This window comes from Sardina pilchardus, chromosome 7 (genome assembly GCF_963854185.1).
Source record: "Sardina pilchardus chromosome 7, fSarPil1.1, whole genome shotgun sequence".
Lineage (NCBI taxonomy): Eukaryota > Metazoa > Chordata > Actinopteri > Clupeiformes > Clupeidae > Sardina > Sardina pilchardus.
The window spans coordinates 7,912,911-7,937,419 of NC_085000.1; the positions used below are offsets into that span (position 1 = coordinate 7,912,911).

At 42.0% G+C, this 24,509-nt stretch overlaps 2 protein-coding genes and 1 long non-coding RNA gene across 3 annotated transcripts; 1 reads left to right on the top strand and 2 right to left on the bottom strand.

The window, feature by feature from the left end:
* Positions 1-1,417: 1,417 nt before the first annotated feature.
* Positions 1,418-2,192, bottom strand: LOC134087023 (uncharacterized). The gene is made up of 4 exons (XR_009939793.1): positions 2,153-2,192; positions 1,809-1,927; positions 1,658-1,706; positions 1,418-1,526 (listed from the first exon to the last, which is right to left on the bottom strand). It is a non-coding gene; the product is annotated as an uncharacterized LOC134087023 (long non-coding RNA).
* Positions 2,193-7,815: 5,623 nt separating this feature from the next.
* Positions 7,816-18,454, bottom strand: emc1 (ER membrane protein complex subunit 1). Its single transcript, XM_062540569.1, has 22 exons — positions 18,306-18,454; positions 17,517-17,644; positions 17,223-17,288; positions 17,044-17,137; positions 16,810-16,938; positions 16,588-16,714; positions 15,384-15,539; positions 15,025-15,192; positions 14,840-14,911; positions 14,612-14,710; positions 14,345-14,441; positions 14,072-14,188; positions 12,788-12,987; positions 12,319-12,468; positions 11,854-12,015; positions 11,513-11,632; positions 11,257-11,394; positions 10,427-10,600; positions 9,841-10,051; positions 9,483-9,567; positions 9,202-9,331; positions 7,816-9,042 (listed from the first exon to the last, which is right to left on the bottom strand). Exons 1-22 carry the CDS (start codon positions 18,395-18,397, stop codon positions 8,863-8,865), a joined length of 2,895 nt encoding a protein of 964 aa, XP_062396553.1. The 5' UTR covers positions 18,398-18,454; the 3' UTR covers positions 7,816-8,862.
* Positions 18,455-19,555: 1,101 nt separating this feature from the next.
* Positions 19,556-22,486, top strand: LOC134087214 (EGF-like and EMI domain-containing protein 1). The gene is made up of 4 exons (XM_062540570.1): positions 19,556-19,619; positions 19,917-20,051; positions 21,681-21,790; positions 22,360-22,486. Coding segments are annotated over exons 1-4 (291 nt in total). The 5' UTR covers positions 19,556-19,617; the 3' UTR covers positions 22,404-22,486.
* The last annotated feature ends 2,023 nt before the right edge of the window (positions 22,487-24,509 follow it).

Consider the following 24,509-nt stretch of genomic DNA (forward strand, 5'->3'; position numbering starts at 1 on the left):
TATTTTCCTGTAACGGCATACCATCTCAAGTTGGACAGACACCAGACGGCCAATGTCTCTGGACACTATCCTGTTCTTATTGGACAACGCCTCCATGAGAGATTTCATGTTGCAGTACAGTGTCAGTAGGTCCTTACAGATGGAGTTCACCATACACACCACTTCATCCATGTTGAAATGACAACTCACTTTATCTTGCTTCTTGGTGACGCTGACACCAGAGAGGGACAGTTTGTTCACCACATACTCGACCAGTGGCCACTTATGAGCTTCGAATGTAAATTCTCTGCCCTCCTCGGAGTATGTCTGCATCAACACAAGTCCTAAGAGTGAAGTCACTGTCTCCGTGTGAATCGCCAGCTTCTGGGCAGCAGTAGATACACTCCTCTGGTCACTTGCAACCAGGAAAAGCCTCAGGAAGGATGGTGGTGCTGGAGGCCTTTGAAAAGACCTCTGAAAAAACCTGGCAACTTTCACTGACACGGTATGAATAATGGCAGCCATAACACTCTCGTTGCTGGTGCTCAAGAACTTTTTCATGTCCTCAGCGGTGTACATGGCCTTCACAAGCTTACGATAGATAGAGTGGGCTATCCTAGCAGCAGCCGGATGGGAGCACTGTGCTTGTAGGCTTGACAGTGGGGACAAGTTCCTCAGCACCGCATGGATAACATCCATAGCCAGGTCCGTGAGGTTCATGGAGGACCCGTTGAAAGGAGTGCCACTGGGATCTGTCTTCATCATGAAGAACAGTCGGGTGACGACGTCCGCCACGACCTCTGAGCGGGTGTACAGACGGGAGCAGTGGCAGTATGTCATCTCCTCCTCAAGGTCACTCAGGATCCTCTTGATAAGGGCCATCTTGAGGTCATCTGAGCTCCTCGGAATGTCAACAACGGACTCTCTGTTGGCAAAAAAAAATGTATGAATAACTTTTTTCTAACATTAAAAAATGACCACCTTTTGTTAATAAATTATACAATAATATCATTCAATGATAATAATAATATAATAATACAGTTATGCTAGACCTACTCTTTCAGAGGAGCTGGACTCTTTCTATGCCTGCTTTTGTCACACCAGTTCAAAGCGCTTACATTGTTCTCATCATATAGACTATGTAGACACTAAACACTTCAGTTGATATGTTCTTCTACATGCACTTCAGATAGAAAATGACCATTTAATGAACTACTGTTTTAATACTATCTTTGAACTTACTAAGTACACTATAGTTGGCTCTGAGACTAAGAATTTCAGAACCAGTAATACTTTTTGACTATATGGCAATAAACTTAACTCAAACTTAAAACTAATAGCTAAATACACCCAAGGTGCTGTATTTTCAGCCAACAGCCTAGTTAATCACAGAATTTGACTCACTGATCACAAGGAGCTGAGGGGATACCACAGTCCTGCAGCTCATCACCCTGACAAGAGACACTCGACAGACGTCTGACTAACAGCTCCCTCCTGACCTCCTGCTCAATGTCCTGCATCCTGAGTCGAGCATTCACCTGCCAAGTCTAAAATAACACAAATAAAATACTATCAGCTAACAAAGGACTACACAACCTGAATATTTTATAGATAACCATTCTACTAATTTTACCAATAAAAGAGAAATTAATCACTGAACATTAGTAATCTAACCTACCAGCCAGGTATTGTCATCTGATTCACGTGACTCCTTTAATTCAAGAAACCTAAACAATAATAAGAGGGGGTGTTTAATGTTCTTTGCTTATATATTTCAAAGAAATTGCTTCTTTACAGTTTAAGCACCAGACTTAGATTAGGCCACTAACCAATCCGTGAACATCTGCCTCTCATGGCAGAGAAACCATTCAATTACATCCTCTACAGTCACGTAGGAGATAATTGAGCCTTGCTCCTGCAGTTTCAGGAACAGTTTCAGAAGTTCCTTCTATGAGAAAAAAGTAATGGGTAAGATATATGTATTGTGATGTTCTTGTATTTTCTTAAAAGTAGCAGAAACGTCTACATTTTCTAGTGTTGCACTTTTCATTCTTATGTTAGCCTACTTTGAAGTTATTCTTGTGAAATAGCTGCAACCACAGTATAATCAAGGTGTGCAGGTTCCCCACTATCTATAGGCTACTTGTATTTTTCTTAAATAGAGGAACCTTACTTTTTCGTTGTATGCCACTCTGTCCAGACAGAAGGCAGCCTTCTTCATGTAGCACAGACAGTAGGGCAGACACTAACAGAAGATAAACACACAATGTTAATGTTAGCTGGTTATGTTCCATAGCTAAATTGTGATCCAGACAAACGTGTTAACAACATCACTGATAAGGGATAGAACAATATAACTGTTATAGACTAGCTACACTGTACAGCACAGGCTACACTAGTCTTTGAAAATAAAACTTAACCTAAAGTAGCCTAGCCTATAGTTTTTAAGGTAGGCTAATGCTGCTCAATCCGGACATAACAGACCACGGAATTGATAGGTAAGTAAGAGCCATCCCAGGCAGCAAAAATTGTGCGGGCCGAACGCGGCCCGATTAAAACGAAAACACTCGGCCAATCCTCGGCATGAATCTAGGACCGATTGCTCTACGAGCGCTCGGCTGTAACGCGGCCCGATTAAGGCGAAAACACTCGGCCAATCCTCGGCATGAATCTAGGTCCGATTGCTCTCCGAGCGCTCGGCTGTAATGAGGCCCTATTGCGGAACCCCGATATAAAGCCCCCCGTCCAGTTCATTGTCTGGGTTTTATTGATTTCCATTCGTGTCAAGTTAATACTAGAATTGCTAAGCAGTTCTTTATACAAGATATGCCTAATCTGCATATAAATCAGACAGTTTTCAAGTTTAAAGCATTTTTATTGGACTATACATCACAGCATTCATGTAAAACCAACAGTTCAAATACTTTGAAACATTTAACTAGTCCACTGCATTTGAGTTTGAAACTTATCTACGATGTCTACCGGTTTGCTCTGGCTTCACCATCTCTGTCGGAGGTCAGCTATAATATCCACCTGGTGCTGAAGAGCTTTTCTGTGGAGTCTTTAGTCAGGGAATTCCGGCGGACTGCATCTGAGAAAAAAAAGACGGCAGCATGTTAGCTAGTTGATTGAGTGTAGCACGTCTCTGTAACCGTAATATGCTAGCCTACTGGACCAGTACAAAAGTATGAGAAAGAGACACGAGACACCAGTTTTCAGAATAAAAATGAAATAAGTCAGTTGTAGGATTTTGTTCCAATTTATTTTCTTCCACAAGTCGAAGACTGAGCTCGTAAATAACCCATATATTGCATCCAAGCTGCAAAGAAATATGAGCTAACATCCCAGCTAGTTTTAGCCCCTTAGCCAATGTTTACCTTTGAGCTAAACAGCTATCGTTACACCTTATTGATCCCCCTTTATAGCCTATACTTTAATCCGGCATGATTAAGAATTTTCGGTTGTTGCTGATTGTTAATTGAATTACATTTCTGAATTCTTTCTTTTCGTTTCATCTGGAGGGATAGGAGGAACTTCGCGGACAAAGTGGGTCAACATTTCATTAGTAATAACACGAATGTAGTGGTTTATGTAAAATGTTAAGGGAACTCAATTGTTGATGCTTTATAGGGAATGTTAAACAAGACTTACCTCAAGTTCACCGTATTTCGCAGAATCAGCAGAAGTCAGGCGTCTTCTCTCATCCAAAGTTATGCACACTCCAGTGATGACTTGAGCTGACTGCGTGCTTGACGATTGCTGCAGTAGCCGTTGAAATCGGCGTCATACTGGTAAAAAAGGGTCTGAGCCGAGCGCCCAGTTAACAGCTGTCGAGCAGCGGCCTGCAGGTGGCAAAATGACCTGGCCCAATTGTGGTTGCCACTACTCAGCCGAGGACGAGTCTCAGCCGACAGCGCCGCAGGTTTTGCGGAAGCGGCCCGCTCCTAATTTCTAGCAGGGCGCCGATGCCGCAACTCAGCCGACAGCGCCGGAGGTTTTACGGAAGCGGCCCGCGTGTAATTGCTAGCTGGGATGGCCCATAATATTATGTAAATTTGAATTACCCCCGGTCTGTCCTGCATATTGTGAGGCCTTTTTTTCTCGCCAGACAATGTCCTGAAACAAAGTGAGAACTAAGACTGATGTCGAAAGTTGCTTAGAGAAAATATCTGTGCTGCTGCTCGTCGAAATTGCTTTCCAAAAGTGATATTATATTCAATCTGCAACATTGTATCTTAAAGATTCCAAACATCAAACAATCCATTACCATAGAAACAAAGAGTGCGTCATAGTGGTTTAAGTGAAAATGCCACGTTGTCCTGGCAACGCAATTTCCAGTTCTAAACAAACAACTGCAAATGGCATTTTCAATTCTATGCCTCACTGTGTTGTTTCTTTCAAAATGAAAATAAATTCATTTTAATCGCTGTTTTTTCAGATAGTGTACAAGTGAAGGGATAGACGAAAAAGGCTTTTAGAAAGAAGTATTTTGTAGTATTTTGAAAATACAAAAATACAGTATTTTATTTTGATACATTTTTTGGCTGCTGTATTTTGTAGCTTATTTTGATACATTTTTTAGGTGGGTATTTGGTATTTTATTTGGAAATACATTTTGATGTATTTGTGCCCATCCCTGCCTCCAATGGGTCCTCACCCATGGGTTTAGGATATGCTCATTTCAATTACAGGGGGTCGAAAGAGACCTGTATTGTTATTTTCGTTACTACCTCACCGTGTCAGAAATGGGTAATTTGCGCGCCTGCTGCCTTCCTTGGATTTGATAGCCATTTCTCAGGCTCCCTCTCCGGAATCGAACCCTGATTCCCTGTTACCCGTGGTCACCATGATAGGCGCCGAAAGTACCATCGAAAGTTGATAGGGCAGATATTCGAAAGACACATCGTCACCACCGAGGGCGCGCTAGCGGCCCGAGGTTATCTAGAGTCACCAAAGCACGAGGCCCCCGGATGGGTTTTTGGATCTGATAAATGCACACATCCGCAGGTCCCCGTGAAGGGGCCCAGTCAGCGCTCGTTTGCATGTATTAGCTCTGGAATTGCCACAGTTATGCAAGTACGGGTGGGAGCGATCAAAGGAACCATAACTGATTTAATGAGCCATTCGAAATTTCATTGTACCGGTAGACCTGAATGGGTTAATCTTTGAGACAAGCATATGTTACTGTCATGATCAACCAGGCAGCTGCTGGATAGCTGGCCCGTCCCCGGCGCACGCTGGGGCCTTCGTTGCCTTTCGGTTGGCCTCCGGGGAGGTTGCCCCATGCGAGGACACGCAGCGTGGGTAGCTGGTTCCACACGTCCGTGTGTGTGGACCTTGTGAACCGGGGGATGCGTTGGGGGCGGGGAGGGGGACCCGACCTGCTGGATTGATCGGGGTGCCTCCCCCGGCACGTCTAGTATTCATATCGGCCAGAGAGAGGGCAACCGAGGCTGGGCGAAGCAAGCTGGAACGCTTCCCTGGATCTCAGAATAGGTCTGTTTTTTTCTAAGTCCCCTTTTTTACCCACGCTGCGTGCACCCGCATGGGGCAACCTCTCTGGGGGCCAACCCAAAGGCAACGAAGGCGCAGCCAGCTCCCCTGGCTTCGTTTCTGGAGCCTGCCACTTGCCCAGGCTATATAATTAAATAAATAAGGGACTTAGCCTAAAAAGAGAAAATGTGTCTCTCTGCCTATGGTGAACCTAGGGGGGGAAATTCGCTCCATAGACTAAGTCCCTAGGTTCACCATGGGCAGAGAGAATTTCCCTATTTATTTAATTATATAGGCTGGGCAAGTGGCAGGTTCCAGAAACAAAACCAGGGGAGCGCAGCGAAAAGCGTCCGACGGCTTCTGACACTTCTCTGGCAGGTCCCTTGGCCTGGAGGGTACCCCCCCCCGGTGGGGTACCGGCACGTTAATGAGTTGCACTAAAAAAGGGGACTTAGAAAAAAACAGACCTATTCTGAGCTCCAGGGAAGCATTCCAGCTCGCTTCACCCAGCCTCGGTGTCTCTCTCTCTAGCCGATATGAAAACTAGACGCGCCTGGGGAGGCACCCCGACCATCCAGCGGATCGGGACCCCCCTCCCCGCCCCCAGCGCGTCAGCCTCCAGGCTGGGGGCACATGGGGCTCCACGGAGCCTCCGCTCCCAGCGCCGAAAGGTTCTATTGCGAGATTCAGCCGCCCCGTCTGACTCAGCAGTCCCATACAGGAGGCCGTTGTCGGGCGGGTGGCCGGACGCATCCCCCGGTCCTCAAGGTCCACACACACGGACGTATGGCAACAGCTACCCACGCTGCGTGCACCCGCATGGGGCAACCTCTCCGGAGGCCAACCCAAAGGCAACGAAGGCGCAGCGCCCGCCGGGGACGAGCCAGCTATCCATCAGCTGCCTGGTTGATCCTGCCAGTAGCCTAACGTATGCTTGTCTCAAAGATGAAGACATGCAGGTGTAAATGCACAATGCCGGTACAGTGAAACTGCAAATGGCTCATTAAATCAGATATGGTTCCTTTGATCGCTCCCACCTGTAGGCCTACTTGGATAACTGTGGCAATTCCAGAGCTGATATGACAACTGACATCTGCTTTAGGAACGCTCTTCCTCAGCCACAGTTAGTTTCATAATTTGTCTTTTAAAAGGAACATACTACTGTCTAGTCTTTGGCGTTATCATTCATAGCCAGAAATGTCAAGTGACGAATTAGGCCTACGCTACAAATACTTTGTTACTTTACATGAGTAGAAATTGTGGGTATAGTGCCTATAGCCTACTTTGGGTCCAATAGCCTCGTTACGCCTATTTCATTTTGTCTTATCATTGTTGGAAAAAAAAAAAAAAAAAAAACCTATCCACATAAATCGCGCAATCCGCGTGAATTTTAATGTGGTTGGGTGAGAAGTGTAAACATATATCTTCCGACACCCTATTGGTTTGAAATCGATCCATCACACCACCTGCAGGAAGAGCAGCCAAGCATCCAACCAGCATTAGTGTAGGCTACATCCATCCCTGGAAGAACTTTGCGATATGGTTGGCTGCTTAAATCTTCTACAGTAATTTCGGATGCACTGCTGCAACTTCTGCGCACTATAATGGCTTTCAAACACACGCCGTCTAATTTGACAAAGTATACAAGGTAAGCTAAAAGTTTGTTATTATCAGTTGGTTATTGACATAATATTGTACCAATGTTTGATATGGCTAGAAGCCTACATGCCAAGACATGCCATGGGTTGCTTGCTGATCAACGTAACTAAATTTATTGGTGGGCACTGTGAGATTTGAAATTCAATTTTAGCTTATTGTTATCTGAGCTTATATTACTGCTGTATGCGATATTTGTAAGTTAATTGTGTAAAGATATACAGTAGCATAGTCTAGTTGATAGTGCATAGGTGACCAGATGCCCGAGACCAAAACCGGGCACTGTGAGATTTTAAATTCAACTTTAGCCTATTGTTATCTGATCTTATATTACTGCTGTATGCGATATTTGTAAGTTAATTGTGTAGAGATATACAGTCGTCTAGAAGAGTTTAATTAAATGTTTTATAAATATATCTGATGCCAGGTGATGGATGGGTCTGATAAGCCTTTTAGAGTCCATATTTTCTAGGAAATGCAATAACATTCATGTTTTAAGTTTATAGCGATTCCTTTGATTCAACCAAAAAAGTATCATGAGGCTTCCAATAACTCATGGTCATACTTGGTAAACTAGAGGAAATGTCTGATAAGTGGTATTAAACAGCATCACTCTTGCTTTAGCAATACAGCTGTAACATTCGCTAAACATCTTAACGTAAAAAAAAACAAGCATTTATAAACAGACCGGGTTAAAATCTAACTTTATTTTTGCATCAGCTTCAGCAACAGTGTGATTGCAAGAGGTTCAGAATATTTTAGTATTAGGAAAACATAGACACACATTTAATTGTTTTTTACTCCAAAGTAATTATAAAAGGCTTTTTTCATTAGCAATTTTATTTAACAACTTATTTTCAAAGCATTAGCAAGATTATAAATTAATTAAACACACAAAGTGATCACTGCTGATCATCTTAAGTGTGTCCCATTTTTGTACCTTTAAGGAAGTCTTAAAAGCATCATAAATACTATTTACACACAAAGATGTTTCAGAGGAGAAAGCATGACCATTCAAATTAAACTTTTTAAGACAAACAAAAACATCCAGTGCATCAGACCAAATGGTCAAAACTACTTACTAATTTCACATCCTTAAAAATGACAACAAATCAACATCTTGCAAACAAAACAAATGGAAAAAGGAAAAAAAAGAAAAACACATAAATACCGATTCAAAATGGCTTTCCCAACAGGTTTATGCTTAACCCTGAATGTGTCTCCAGCTCCACATAAGAAAACAATGGACAAACAAATAGCCATTGCGTACAAAAAGAAAAAGAAGATACACAGGAAAATTGTTTCAGCACTCAGTTCTATGTCTCAGAATCTGGAGAAAAACTTCAACTGCATTGTGTAGGTAACTTAGCAACATGTTATTCTCATTTCACTCATTCAAATAAGCATATTTCACAATCATACCCCACACAGTAGTGCACAAGACACACAAATGTAAGATAAATGTAGGCAAAGTGAATGAGATGAAACATTAATGAACCACGGATTGACATGAAGTGTGAAAATGGCTTCCTCTAACAGTTATAACCACCACATTTATTCTTCCAAACGCAGGCAGGCACCTCAAAAGGCAGCTCTGTTTGCCATCATAATCAAGACATAATCCTTCTTGCAGAGTAAGACAGGCTTCTGGTGGTCCCCTGGCATTGGCCACGTAAAGACAGGACAGGGGGCAGTTGGCTGCCTGGTACAGGTGCCCAGGGAGGGTGGGCATCCTTACCGCCATGCACGATTCAGCAGTTTCACCTCAGCAAGTCTTTTGCTGATCATGGTGGCAAAGAAGAGTCCAAGCAGCACACTGCTGATCAGTACATAGTCATAGTCGTCCTTGAGTACATCAAACTGCTTAGAGGGGTACACACGTGTCTGATAAATGTCCAGACCATATGCCACAACCTGTGAGAGGGAAAAAACAAATTCAAGTACCTAGACATAAATATTTTGAATAATCTTTAGATTAAATATTTAGTAAGAAAAGGTTATGGTTATGGCTATTTGGCAGATGCCTTTGTCCAAAGCGAAGGTTACATAGAGTGTAAATGGTCATAACCTTACCAGACATGTAGACTCCAGACCAGAAGGGGCAGTGTATATTCCTCTCACTCTTGCTACAGTCTGGTTGTAGTTGACAAACCACTCCGTTCGAATGGGCAGTTCTGGTGCATAAGGAATCAGATTCTCCTCCCTGAAAACCATACAACAGCACTGTTCGAACACTTTCTTTCCACACTCAAAGATTTCATTTCATTTTTATGGCAAAAACAAAAAATGTAGGCAAGGTTAAATGATACCTTCATCTCAATTGACTGTACTGTGCAATGCAGTGAGGGACTCACCTGCTCTGGTCAGAAACTTGCTCTGGTCTCCTTGGGTCAATAAACATCTTTGGTAAGGACAGGATAGCCCCAGATGGAAGCCCGACTAAACAAAGGCATAAACATACTTTTCAAAATCAAAGTAAAATCGATCAAAAATAACTAACATGGTTTTCACAGCCAATCATAAGCAATGGACATGATGACAGCTAGCTCCTGGTGCATAGCAATGACTTTTCCTGTGGCGGTGATGATGAAACATTACAGACACAAGACCCAAACATTATGCCTGTGATTATTAACCTAAAGTGAATACTACGAACAAAACAACAATAAAATGTCTAACAACAAACCTATAAGAACCTAGTTGTGATCTTACCCAGCAGGTGTCGGCTGGTGATGCCCTTCTCGGTGAGCGTGGCCTCCAGGGTGCTGATGGGGGAGGGGAAGATGTAGGACTGCTGCAGCACCTGAGGAGGGTGAGGCCGGTCCAGGGAGCTGAAGACAGTGCTGTTGTACAGCTCGGTGCCCTCAAACAGCTCCAGCACCGAGAACTCGATCCTACGGGCCTTTAGGTTCCAGTACTCGTACTGCAGGAAGGTGGGAGTACCAGAGACACAGGGACAGAGAGAATAAATGAAAGGGAGAATAGTGAGCAGAAGTAAAAAAGGCTCTGAACAATGCAAAGCAAATACATCTCACTCATTCTAAATTAATGTCTACATAGAATTTCAGTTATACACAGGAGAGATGTTAACTTCCTGGAGACTTCTCACAGTGGCTTAACAACAACTTAGCCTAATTAACAATACACAACATATAACCTTGGACACAACAGCAATGCACCACTGACTCAAGACAGTAGCAACACTGTACCTGAGATTCATAAAGGCTGCAGGTATTTCTATATGTGAGGAACGGTCCAGTAGCAGCAGAGTAATGAATGTTAGTTAAATATTGCTCACCACCACCCAGTTCTCAGAGTGCACAAAGTGGACGGGGCCTCGAGCCTTCCTCTGCACAGCCTCATGGATGATGCGTCCGGTCACGCCGTCAATCAGGAAGATCCCCACAAAGCTGCGCTCCTGGTGGGCGTCCGTGCTCTCGGTCACCACCGCAAGGAGGTTAGGGTTGAGATACTGAGGAGAGGAGAGGAGAGGAGAGGAGAGGGGAGAAAACCAGCTTTAGAGACGCTATTGTATACACTACCTAAGGCTGTTATGTTGGTTTGGAACTTATATCATGGACCAGGTACGCAATGTTTTTGGAGGTGCACACAAACACATCATCATGGAAATCACATAGGAACTGGTCGAGATTTCACAGCATTTGCTGCTGCTCAAATGACCATGCCCATGGATTGGCGTTAAAAAAAAGATATGACAGAGAATTTCCTATGTGATTTCCATGGTGATGCGTTTGTTTGCACCTCCAAAAACCATGGCATACCTGGCAGTACCTGGTTACCAATGGGTTATGCCCACAAATGCCTGTGTGTTTGTGTTAAAGAATTGCAGGTATAGTAGGCTAGGATAGGCAATGCAAGTTTATTAATAAAGCTAAAACACAGAGGCAATTCAATGTGTTCTACATAAACTGAAGCAAAGCATTATACATGATGGTAAATAAATAAACGCATTAGGACAAAATACAAAATTATAATTTCAATACACTTAATGTTTTAATCTACTTTACAGATTAATAGATCAAAAGTAAATCAAAAAGTCCATTAGCAGTAGATGAAGACAGGGGGTTGATTGTTGATTGAAACGCTCTTGTTGATTGAAACGCTCACCTTGTAAAGCACACTGCGGTCTCCCATGACGCGGCCTTGGGAGTGCACATGCTCATTGGGTCGCTTCCCTTTCACGGCCACAATCTTCTGGACCTCCGGGGAGAGTACCACCTCCCAAATCAACTCAGTGGACAGATCCTAGCAAGGACACACAGTCGCAAAAGATCACACAAGGTCACACAGGGTCCAAAAAGAATGCTTTTGGCATGCTCTACGGTCTACACACCAATCAGTTCCATGGGAGATGGATGCTCACCTTGCGGAGGCGGAAGCCAGACAGCCTTCCCTGGCTGGTGTCCACCAGGTAAAAATATATGGAGGAGGCAGACTCCTGAAGCTGCTGCAGCACATTCTTATTAGAGGGGAAGGCTGTGACCTGCCAGAAGGATATATACGATTTATAGGGATACATACATCAGACCACGGTGTGTCCTATAGTCTCCATAGTTCTGTAGGCTCTGCCATTTTGAGGACATCTTTTAGAAATATCAAGACATGTATAAATGTTTTTACGTTTAGGAAGCAAAGCTAACAGGTGTTGTTGTTTCCTGTGTTTAATTCAACTAGCTTAGGCACTACCATGGCCACTGAACTCACCTTGTACTGGTCATCAATGAGCAGTAGGATTTTGCTATAGTCCTGATCCATCAATGGCAACAGCAGAGACTGAAGTACTGGTCGTGGTAAAGTAGGCAAGTTAATCTGACTCTTCTTCCCAAAAATGGGGTTGAACACGTGCAGCGATGCCAGACCAGTCTCCTATTAAAACCAACCAAAAAATATTTAAAGAATTCAGAAGTATTGTGCTGTACCGTAATTTCCCGACTATTAGCCGCGGCTTATACAGTACATTGATTTTGCAAAATGTCTTCATCTATGAGGTTAATACAGGGGGGCAGTTAATATGGTGTTAATATGGTGTTGTTTCTTTTAACTTGCATAAAACACTGTCCTGCAGCTTATACTTTATTATATACTATATACTAAATGACTGTAGTATAAAGTGCTGAGACACATCAACATTTTAACTTTATTCAGTAAACAGTAAATTCAAATCAATACCTTATCCTTCACCAGCAGAGTGCATTGAGGTGGGTGAGGGAAGTGGGCAGTGGTCCTTTGCACCATCAGTTTAAAGGCCGAGTTGGGCTGGATGTTCTCCAGGTAGTGCTTCCACAGGATGCTCCCAGATTTGCTGTCAATGCCAAAGAGCTGAGGGGGTGGGATTGACTTTATGTTACAAATGGAAGCTGACCAGCCATAGCACATATCAAATATCATATCAAATACATGAATAATAATAATAATAATAATAATAATAATAATAATACATAGGTTTTATATAGTGCTTTTCAAGGTACCCAAAGACACAGAACAAAGACACAGAACAAAAAGGATACAAAGAACAATACAAACACATACACATAGGAGCTTGTTGGTCTATTCGTGTGTGAATTTTACAGCAAGGTCATTTCAACACCTGATGGAACAACTGTGAGAGAACATTGCCTGGCGAGCAGCTGAAACGTACCTTTCCAGAAGCGGTCACCATCACCATCATCTTCTGCAGGTTGAACTCGTCCCGGGACAGCGTCTCAAAGGTGACCTCGTTTTTCACCTGGCTGCGGGGCTTGCGGGCGTCGTAGAAAAGCTTCCACAAGTGACCGATCCACGCCTGCAGCAGGATGAGCTGGGAGGACAGGCGCTTCAGCACCATGGCCAACAGCCCGTCTACGGACAGCACAGAGGAGGAAAACAAGTTCTCTACCATACCGCAATTTCCCAACTATAAGCCACGGCTTATGCATTGATGTTGCTACATTTCTTCATCTATGAAGTTAATACACGCAGGGGCAGGTAATATGGTATTAATGTGGTTTTGTGTCTTTTAACCGGCATAAAAAACTGTCCTGCGGCTTATATACAATGCGACTAATACACAGGAAATTACTGGGCACAAAAGCAAAGCTATCTTTTAACTACTCATCAATATGCCTGACAATATCAGTTTAACAGAAAAGTACAATGGAACAGTCCTACTTAATAATGCTATATATATCCAGTATTCATTGAAGTATCAGACACTGATATATATTTTTGACAATATTTTCAGATATTTTCAGAGACATTCATACATGTTATGGCAACTGTAAATACTGCACAGACACACAGATAGACACACACAGCTTGGAGCACCGGCAGCTTGAAATGAAAAACAAGGCAGGAAAAAAGAAACATACAGGATAAGAAATTAGAAGGAAGCTTGCCACTTTACCTTGAATTGCTGGATCCAAAATGCAGCAGTTAGAAAAGGCAAAGAAAATAAACATGAAACATAAACAACAGGAAGACAGAGAGGAACAAGCCCAGCACACATCACAGGAAGTTGCGGTAAGAACTTCAGACGTACAGGAAAGCACAGGCATACAAAGCACATGGACAACATCTTTACATGAAGTGCTATACTTTGAATATGGTGCCAGTGAATTAACATATGTTTACTGAAGTAATGACAGACAATCAAAAGTCAGTTTGCAAGACATATGCTCTTAAGGCTAGCAATATTAGGGTTTGACTATTAATACTGTTTTCAGAGAGATGACGTAAAGTTTAGTGTACAATTAGATTTATTTGGATTTTGAATGACAAGTGTCCATTAGCGATGGGTATCAGGATGATAACATGGGTAGGATATTAAACAGCACATTACCATCCTCACAGATCAAATCACTGTAACTTACCAAAAGGGGTCTAGGTCTCTATACGTTCTAAGGGGACACCTCTAAATCTGTTGTTCATCAGTGTTACACTTTACCCGCTTTCTTTCCAAACTCTCCCTCCAGCTCAGCTTGGGTTCCCGTCAGAGGCAAATCAACCATTTCCATGGTAACCACATCAGCTAAAGCCTCCTCCCTTGACCAGACCACTCGACCTGCACAAACAAGCAAAAGTTGAGTTCCACATCTGAGACATTTAGCAAAAATAACACATACAAAATAATAATAATAATAATAATAATAATACAAAATTAATAAAACAAACTAGCAAACTCCCAAACCATGCTACTACTGCATGTGAAACTGCCTACCTGGTTGCTGTAGGAAGGTCAGAGCAAAGTCCTCTGTCTGCACCATGGCTCTGTAGCCCAGGGAGTCATCTTTTTTCAAGAAGGCCTGAATGTGCAGCTGAGAGAGAAACAAACACAGGACAGGACTCATCAGCGTTTAAAAGTCTTTCAGAGGTGTGAGGTTTGTCTAGTATGCCAGTAATAATATCCAGTGTACAATTGAGTAGAATACATAAAAATCAACCATGACTGCAGCCAAATTGACTTGACCTGACCTGTCCTACTCACTTTATTTGGCTTCCCGCCATTTGGGTCCAAATGGTAGATGACAGTGGTGTCTAATAACCTTCGGCCCGTGTCGACAGTGAAAAGGTTGATGCTGCAAGCCTATTGGAGTTAATAGCGGTGATCACTGACAACTTATGAACCAACAAGGACCATTGAGACCATTGACAAGCTAAACATCTAAAATCCATAAAATCATGGTTCTCAAACTGAAGCGTCCACACAACTTACAGTTTCATTTTTGGGTGTCATGACTCCCGCTACTGTCTTCTCTCCAGTAGTGGCAAATGTAGCCAATCGTGACTGTGAAAAGGGAAAAAAAATTATTCAGATACATTCCAAGCTCTGCTTTGTAAAACAATTAAGGTTTCAGATGAATCCCTCTCCTGTGAAGCGGTTCAAAGAGCCAAACGTACAGGTTTGAAGTCCCTGAGGGTGGCGATGATGCCGTTACTGAGCTGGAGCAGGATGTGGTGCTCTGGCCCCAGCTGAAGGAAGAAGGCCGTGAGGGGAGGCCGCGCTGGGTGGGGCTGGGTGGCAGTGAGCACAGGCTGGAAACCAGGGGCCACTTCCAGGTCCAGAGACTGTAGGGGGAGATGGCAATCATGAGCCTAGAGACTACCCACAGAGTGCAAACAGTCTGAGATGTGGCCACAGTAGCACCTGTACATGGATTATTCTTTGCGAACACAAAGTGTTGTGCATTATTCTTTGCGTATGAAATTATAAAAGATACGTGTGTAAACAGTAAACACACACACGCACACACACACACCTGCAATAGGATCTGGTTCATCTCAGGCTTCTCTTCAGAGTTCAGTGGTAGGGTGTACAAGGAAAGGGTGATGGGGTCGATGCATAACAGGATACCTGCTCCAACTACCACACAGCTCTCCTCCAAACTTGACATCCATGGGGCTTCCACAGAGGTCTAGCAATAATATTAATATGAGAAGTCAAGTACAGAATTTCAAGAGATAACATTTTGAAATGAACATCCTGTACTCTCAGGTGTATTCGGTTCTTAAGTCCGACATCACGGGCCCAACAGCTTTTTTCATGAAAAGATGTTTACTAGTGCAGCCAGATGGTTTTTGCATCTTGTAAACTTTGTCATCATCTCCGTTTTAGCGATCGTAAAACAAAATAGCTATACTTTAACAGAGCTATTATTGTAGCTGTGCAGCCAGATGATATATTCAAGGGTAACCGAATTCAAGGCAAAAATAGGATTTGATTAGGTTGAGGCAACAAGACAGTATAGATGACAATTTTCTTAAAGGCCTCTCAGAACAGCGAAAAAAAAAAAGTTTATTTTACGGTCTATGGAGAAAACCATGCCAGTCTGAACACTGTTGGACCCGGAAAGAGATTTATTATCCCATTATTACATCATCACTCAATAACCGAATATGGTTATGGTGGTGGTCATGGTGGTGGTGCTTAGCAGACACTTTTGTCCAAAGCGACATACAAACAAAACAACACAAATTAAATTTAGCGGTTGATCACTCTATAGTGTTGACTAAAGAGAATAGCTTCTTAAACAATAGTGTCAATAAGCAATCCAATGAAAATAAAACAATGACTAAATAGGAGAATAGTAGTTAAACAATAAAGCAATTCAATCAATTATATAATAATAATAACTATGGAATAAAAACAATAATAAAAACATCAATTTAATCAATGGCCTAATGGTAACAAAACAACACTGAAACATACAAACCTCACCATAAGAACATTAATAGACTTAATGCATATTGAATAAATATGCCTTTAGATTCCTGTTGAACGACTCAAAACTACTATTGGAATGAAGAGCACTGGGCAACTCATTCCACCAACATGGAACTACTGATGAGAAAAATCCTGCATTTGCCCCAGTGTTTATTGGACTAGCAAATAACATCTATCTACGGTAAATGATTTCATTGTCTACCTAAGTTTAGGGAAATACAAACACAGAAAACGTTTACCTGTTCCATAATCTCGCCATCCTCGATGTTATATGAAACAATGACTATGTGAGAATTAGGAACCAGTCCCAGAATCAAGACCTCCCCTTGACCTCCCGAGTATACAGTTTGATACTGCACTGAGTCACTGCAAAGAAAAATGAAAAATCTCATTCATTAATTCATAATTTCCAGACCTCAAACTGTGTTAAGTTTAGCACTAATCACAAGCTCATATTATACCTGTCAGGGAGGTTCTCCACCCATTTCTGATGACCATTGGAGAGGTAGTGGACAGAAATAGCTGATTTCTTGAGTACAGCTACATATTTGACAAAGTCTTGCACACCAATGAATGCTGCTGATTGAAAACTGCAAAAAGAAATGGTGACCATTCAAGTTCATAGATTACCTGCTTTATCTTCAGAAATATTCCACAATCAACACTTAGATATTAATGGCTGGTATTTTTTTTACCTTCCAGTGTCCAGCACAACTTCCCAGTTCAGACCACCAATATTGGTCTCCCAGCAACGAAGCAGACGTCCATTTCCGACCACAACAACAGCATCTAGGGACATAAAAAGCATTATTATCAAACAGGCTTATTTCAATATCTCTATGACTCTTTGATGATCAGTGGGGCTTAAACTCACCTTGTCCATGAACAAGAAGGGAGTCAATGTTTCCCTCTGGTCCTGTTTTATCCACATGTCTCCAGACTGTGTGATCAAAAAAAAACCCCACCAGACTTTATTCTACTTCACACTGGCATACACTAACAGTTCTTTCGTTATCTCTATGAACATGGGGTGGTTGTTTCGGAGTATGAGGTGATGACTGACATCTAGGAATACCCAGTGGATTTCAATTGATAATATATTTTAGTCTAGATTTTCGAAATATGAGACCATATGATAAGAACAGTGTAGTCGAAATGGACTACTCACATAATTCTCCAGTCCTGGAATTCAATGAGGCAAATATATTCTTCTCCGTTGCGACCAAAAGCTTCTTTGATGCTTGAGAATGGGTATCAAAGAAGGCGAATCGCACATTGCCCACGTACTGCTGTCTCCTGTAAAACGTTAAGGTTAGATGCGTTAGAGATACTGCGTGTCAAAATGCCGGATACCAATGTATCGGACGATTAGACACAAATGTTGCATTAAAACATTGGGCGACGTATCCTGCTTAGCTACATAGCTAACGTGAGGTACAATTAAAGTCCTTTCAAAGTGCTTGGTTACCCTACACTGGTATCATCAGTAGCAGACGATGCCCAACAGTGACCAAACATTGTTTACTTCCTCAACAACATACTAACTCATAACTCAATGGCAATATCATTAGACACAAGATGAGCCAAGAGATTACAATGTCGACAGCTCCTGAGCTGAAAAGGGGTCGCTCGACCACAATTTTGACATTGGCAGCTAGCTGGCTAATACAGCGATAAGAAAACTACAGTCTGCCGTTAACATTACACCTGCCAAGTCACGCAAGATCAATATGTCCAAATACCTTCTGAACCAAGTGCTATCACGATGTTCTGTTATGATGACTACATTAGAAAGTTTAATTTCCCAATCTACCGGCTTTCCCTGCCAACCTAGCTTGTTAGCTAGCTAGACAAGCTAATTTCAATGAAATCGTAACCTTCTGTTAATCTACTTCTGCAATTTCAAACTACTACATCATGCAGTGTTCAAGTCTCTTATCAAATAATGAATACTTGCCAATCAAACTTTCCCACTTGGTCTTCAAATACAGCATCTGTACATTTTAATAGATAAAAAAAGACAGCAAAACCACATTTTAGCCAAGACATGTTGCAACTCTAGAGACTGCAGCCTGTCTTGTTTCCCAGAATTCCCAGCGAATTACCCAAAGCTCCTCACTCAGCATCAGCAAGCATGATGAAGTTGCATGATTTTCACCTAATCTCATTGCGTAGATCTGTTTACTGTGTTTCTTACATTATTTCAGAGATCTTGTTCTACATCCACATTACACAAATCACACATATTTATCCTGCCCGACCTCTGAAATCAATCTCCAAAATAGTAACGTTGTAGCCTACTATTTTATTTTATTTTATTTTATTTGTATGCCCCACAGAAGAATGACTGACATGTTCTTTCATTGACAGGCTTTCGTGTATGAAATGCAATCTACCTGTTTTGAGAGTAGGTAAAAGTTCATAGTAGGTTAGCTTGGCATCACAGCCACTAGGTGGCGGTGTAATATAGCTTACGACTGTCTGAGCCATAGCGCGCTTTCCCGTGTCAAAATCTAGCCAACTTGAAAACAACACAATTACACCTTTTTGAATTTTCTGTGAAAGACTAGCATGTGTTGTTATGGATACAAAACGTTCACTTTAGTAAGAGTTTTCAGGTGATATGTCAGAGCAACACAAAGGAGAGTAGCTTAATGCGTAATTGGAGATAGTTTGCATAGCCTTGGCGTATCTTTCACGTAAGTTTTAGGCTACTTTCAATTGAAGAATTTTAGCCTGGCTAAGTAGCCTAATTTCAAAGCAGTTTATATAAAGATTTGGGTTATAGGCTGTTGCTTAATCGACAAATGTTAGAAGGATCAGACGAGTCCAGGGGCGGTATCTTGACATCTGCCTCCAAATGAAACAAGAACCAAAGCAACCTGTGCTCCAGCTCCTCCCTGGATCAAAGGAGGGGTCTTCTGTGCAAATGTCAATTGGCATAATGACCGTTTTCAACCTGCATGCGCGGTGCAATATATGTTCCTCACGTGCTGAATCAGCGGTGGACGCTAATATTTTTCAAACTGTGCGTTACAAGTGACAGAAAGAGAAAAAAAGTAAACACGCATTTCCGCTTAGACTGCTGCGAAAGAGTCATTAGAAAGATGCGACTGAAACAAATTTCAGCTCTTGCGGCACTTTTAGCAAATGTATAGCCTAGTGCTAAATACACGATTGCTAAAATGAATCTACATAGCGCTATTAGCATTTTAATACTCATCACTGGGATCCATGCAGTTAGTGCTCTTGGGAACCTCCAGCCATCCATGTGAGTATCATCCTCAATTTATTTTCAATAGTGGAATAGTCTCTGTGCGTGCGTTTCTCTCTCTCTCTCTCTCTCTCTCTCTCTCTCTCTCTCTCTCTCTCTCACTGTGTGTGTGTATGTGTGTGTGTGTGATTTGGGTTATCAGCACAGGCACATAAACTTACACATTAGTCAATCATTCATCATATTCCGTATTAATCAATATTACCATGCAATAAATGCAACAGCCATGTGTTATAGGCTTATCAGTGATTGGAAATGTTATGTTTTCTATCATATCATCTTTTCTGTCTGCAGGCCAAATGTGTGTGTGGAGCAAGAGAGAATCCTGAGGCATGAGACACAACCTTGTGTGCAGACTTTCACCAGAATGGTCAAAGTATGGAAGCAGGGATGCATGGGGCATCCCTGGTGTATGAGCTACGAAAGGAGGTTTGTGTGTGTGTGTGTGTGTGTGTGTGTGTGTGTGTGTGTGTGTGTGTGTGTGTGTGTGTGAACCTTGAAACTTCTATCATCTATTTGTCTTCTCTCGTCTCTTTTTCTGAAGTACAGTATACAATCCCATCTTTCATCATCTCATAGCTGAGCTTGTGCAAAGCGGAACTCAGTGTTTAATCTATTTGATCAACTGACGATTACCATAGCAGACTGTCTTACTGATTACATCTGTGCTTGGTCAGTCTGTCAGACCATCATTTATTCACAGTTATGACTGAAAAAGACGTATGGATGAAATTCAAGACAGTTACCCATGTTGTGAAAACAGCCCCTTACAGGCTGTCACCCACTCAATCAGTCAGCACACTCAGGGAGCCTGCTCATATAATCACAATACAAAAGACTACATCTTTTAGAAACAACTCTTCCTTGTCCTAGATTACCTCTGTGTCATCCAATGACGTGTTCATGTGTCAATCGAATGCTGCCTCTGGCGTGTGGTTCATTTTTCCTTTTTCCTGACGGATTTTGAGAAATGATGTGTCAGGGTTAAAGTCAAGGTCAAATTCCTGACAAGACAGTGTACCTACATGGAAATAATATGACCTGTTATGTCATTTTTTTGAGGTCATTTTCTCTCCGTAATGCTTTACCAAATGATTTTTGGAACAAGAGGTCAGGAAGGCAGAGATCCATTGTAATCAAATGTTTTGTCCAAACAGTTCTTTGTTCACTGACAGACACAGAAACCCAATCTCTTGTCTGCAGTTGTATGGGCTTGGTGGGACAACAGTTGGAAAGTGATCCTCTCGGTGAGAGAAGGTTATTAAAGCTCTCAGATGCTTCATGTATCAAAGGGAAAGAGGCAGACCCTCAGAACTATCAGCGCTCAGAGCAATTACAGGCGCTCTGAACACACCACTTTAAACAAGGACTGAGCAGTGACATTTTGCAGATGGGTCGATCAAATGCTGAACTAATTGGGGTTTAAAGCCAGCAGGCCTTGCAGTTGTCTCGCCACTGGTGTTGCAAGCCTTTGGCTCTTTGGTCTGGAAATATTCTGGAGCTCTCCTTTTTGCTGATAGTTGTCCTCAAGTGTCTGATTCTATTCTAGGTTTTCAAGTATATCTTTTATCCTAAAAGCATTCTTCAATAGGCAGCAAAAAAACATCACTGCCCCTGCACAGCTGTTGGGGAAATGGCACTTGTTCAGCTTGTCAGTATCATCGATCCCTCAGAGAGAATGAAACCATCTTTCAAACACATCACTTAAGCCGGCTTTGAGTGTTTGCTGTATGGCACAGCTTGGAATGGCTTTGACGACAGGCTACTATTAGGGGTCATCAAGAGTGCAGTATGTGCCCACTGTTGTCAACATGACTTGTGTTTTCAGTAGGCTGTTTTGATGAGTTTCCAGTGTGAGGCTTTGAAGGACACGAAAACAACAGATGAACTTCTGCAGTTGTCAAGTCAAATCAAAATAAATCATTAATTGTCTTTGATTCTGTTTTAATTCTCACACCTGACACATTAATTCCTCTTTACATTTGTTCATGGTATTTTGTACATCTACCATCCTTGACCATGTTTTCATGTATGTTTCATATATGTTTTTGTCTGTAGGACTGCATACTATATTGCCTACCGGCAGGTGTACAGACAGGAGTATCAGACAGTGTTCAAGTGCTGCTCAGGATGGTCACAGCTCAATGGAGAGACCGGATGTCTGTACCGTAAGTGTGTCCCGTTTCTAATTTCACACCCCCACCACCCAGCACTCCTAATAAAAGGGCTCTTTTCCTGGGAATGCAGACTATTTTGGGCCTCCACTTAAAGGCAAACTGTGCAATTATCACACAGCGTCAGAAGTAGGGAGAATAGAAAGTTTTATTTGTCACCAAGATCTAAAGAGTTGATTTCCCTCTTCAGCACCGGAACCAATGTATCTCACATGTTTAGTTGTGGTTTAACATTGTGCTGTTTGATTTGAACCTTTTACAATCCACACAGAATGTTTTTGGAACTAAAATGGCCCTCAACATGCCTCATGCTGATTGGACTTTTAAATTGCACAGTGTTTGTTGTTGTTTTCTTTGTTGTTCTCTGTTCTTTTTTAAGACATAAAATGGTAATGTTTTTCCTCCTGGGTTGGAATAGCATCCAATCATCATACTTTCTTTGATAAAACAGAGACCCTCTAAAACAGAGATGGGGATTGTTTTGATTCGATGTAGGCGCGTGGATTAGTCCCCAAACTCTAGATGAAGACAAATCCTCTTTCTCCCTGTGTTGTGGCACTCAGTGTCTGTGTCAGTGGCCTTGGAGCGAGACGCTGTCTCCTTGTAGGCATCAAAGGACTTATCCCCCGTTACAGATGAGACCTGGCCCCGGGCCCGGTGGTCAGATTTTACGCTGGAGTGGCGTTGTAATCACCAGCTGCATACCGCACACAGCACCCTTGGTGAAGAAGCTGCCCTTTTCTGTCCTCTGCATTTCCTTTCGCAGACATTCTGTTTGCCCACCGTGTCATTTGAGCCTGTCCCTGGATTAGATGTACAGTGAGGGCTACATTACATTGGAGCTGGAAATCAGTGGGGCCTAATTCATTGAGTCCACTAGGGCTGTGTATTGGCAAGGACCTCCCGATATGCATCAGGATACATGGGTCACGATGAAATACAGTACATCACGATATATACTGTATAGTGTTACAATACATATTGCAATATTACATTACGATACTTTTTGCCAAAAATGTAAAAATAGACCTGGAAACACAATTTGCTGTGTACCAACTGTAGAGTATAATATCTAGATTACATTATACTGATAATTCAAAAGACGCATAATGAAAAAATATCACCATTGTACTTTTTTGTACAGCTTAATGCTTTAATTAAAAATATCGATATTTGGCAGTTTGACAATGTATTGCACAAGTGTATCGATATTTTGATATCGAAAGCGCAGCCCTAGAGCCCACTAATGACCAGGGGCTCAGTGTGTATTTGGGTCATCAACACAGGTATTACCATGTTGAAGATAAGATCCTCATTCTTTAATACGGTCTGTTAGATTTTACTGGAATGGTCCCTTAAAGGGATATTCCGCCATTTTTGGAAATACGCTCATTTTCCACCTCCCCTCGAGCAAAACAATCGATATTTACCTTGTTCCCGTTCATCCAGCCATTCTGTGAGTCTGGCGATACAACTTTTAGCTTCAGCCTAGCATAGATCATTGAATCGGATTAGACCATTAGCTTCTTGCCTGCTAGCTTCATGTTTAAAAGTGACTATATTTCTGGTAATTTTCCCATTTAAAACGTGTCTCCTCTCAAGTTAGAAAGTGCAATAAGACCAACTGAAAATGAAACCTGGCGTTTTTCTATGCTGATTTGACATGGAACTACATTCTCATCTGGCGTAATAATCAAGGCAACTTGCAAACTACTGGCACTACTACTGCTTGTTGTCTATGGGGACTATTTTCAGATGCTGCGTACGATATCACTGCGCCTATGGTACGTTTGCAAGTTGCCTTGATTATTACGCCAGATGAGAGTGTAGTTCCATGTCAAATCAGCCTAGAAAAACTCTAGGTTTCATTTTCAGTTGGTCTTATTGCACTTTCTAACTTGAGAGGAGACATGTTTTAAATGGGAAAATTACCAGAAATCTTATTCACTTTTCAACATGAAGCTAGCAGGCGAGAAGCTAATGGTCTAATCTGATTCAATGATCTATGCTAGGCTGAAGCTAAAAGTTGTATCGCCAGACTCACAGAATGGCTGGATGAACGTGAATAAGGTAAATATCGATTGTTTTGCTCGAGGGGAGGTGGAAAATGAGCGTATTTCCAAAAATGGCGGAATATCCCTTTAAGCCATGGATTAAAATATAAAACCACTAAAAGAATCATGATCTGATACTGAAGCATTTACTTTATCAAAACCATCTTAAGTATCTCCTTAAGGTGCAAACCAGTATGAGTGGTAGGAATATGCTTAAGTAGTGTGCTAAACAAAAAGTATAAACTGAATCCACATGCTTAGACTTTCCTACGAGTACACCTCCTAAATATTCAGCACTGCCAAATTCCCTTTTTTCACAAGTTATCTAGTATCATGTAATAAATACCTATCCCTCTTGGTTTATGCTCCCTGTGGAGAGAATTTCCATATATCAAGAATTATGTATATTGTTTTTGACATGTGCACATGCACAACTCTGTCTTGTTCTTCAACCATGCCATCATATACTTTTCCCCCCTCCACTCACTCTTTTCCAATAAACTGTGATATGACATGCCGGATGATTTGTTTCTGTTTTTGAGCGTAGACGTCACTCCTGACTGGGAATAGTTGAGATTCCTCCATGTGTTTTTGGATGTATATCTCCTGTTGAATAGTTGATGAACCTAGCAGAAGCACTGTGAGGAAGGAGTGCCAAA

Excerpts from the sequence above, each read along its gene's own strand:
- emc1 (XM_062540569.1), bottom strand. The coding sequence starts at position 18,397 with ATGTCTTGGCTAAAATGTGGTTTTGCTGTCTTTTTTTATCTATTAAAA. Across the intron at positions 16,715-16,809 it reads GTGGAGAACCTCCCTGACAG|TGACTCAGTGCAGTATCAAA; the intron begins GTATAATATGAG and ends TTTTCTTTGCAG. Across the intron at positions 11,633-11,853 it reads TCATTGATGACCAGTACAAG|GTCACAGCCTTCCCCTCTAA; the intron begins GTGAGTTCAGTG and ends TCCTTCTGGCAG.
- LOC134087214 (XM_062540570.1), top strand. Across the intron at positions 20,052-21,680 it reads TGTATGAGCTACGAAAGGAG|GACTGCATACTATATTGCCT; the intron begins GTTTGTGTGTGT and ends TTTTGTCTGTAG. Across the intron at positions 21,791-22,359 it reads AGAGACCGGATGTCTGTACC|TGTCTGTGTCAGTGGCCTTG; the intron begins GTAAGTGTGTCC and ends TGTGGCACTCAG.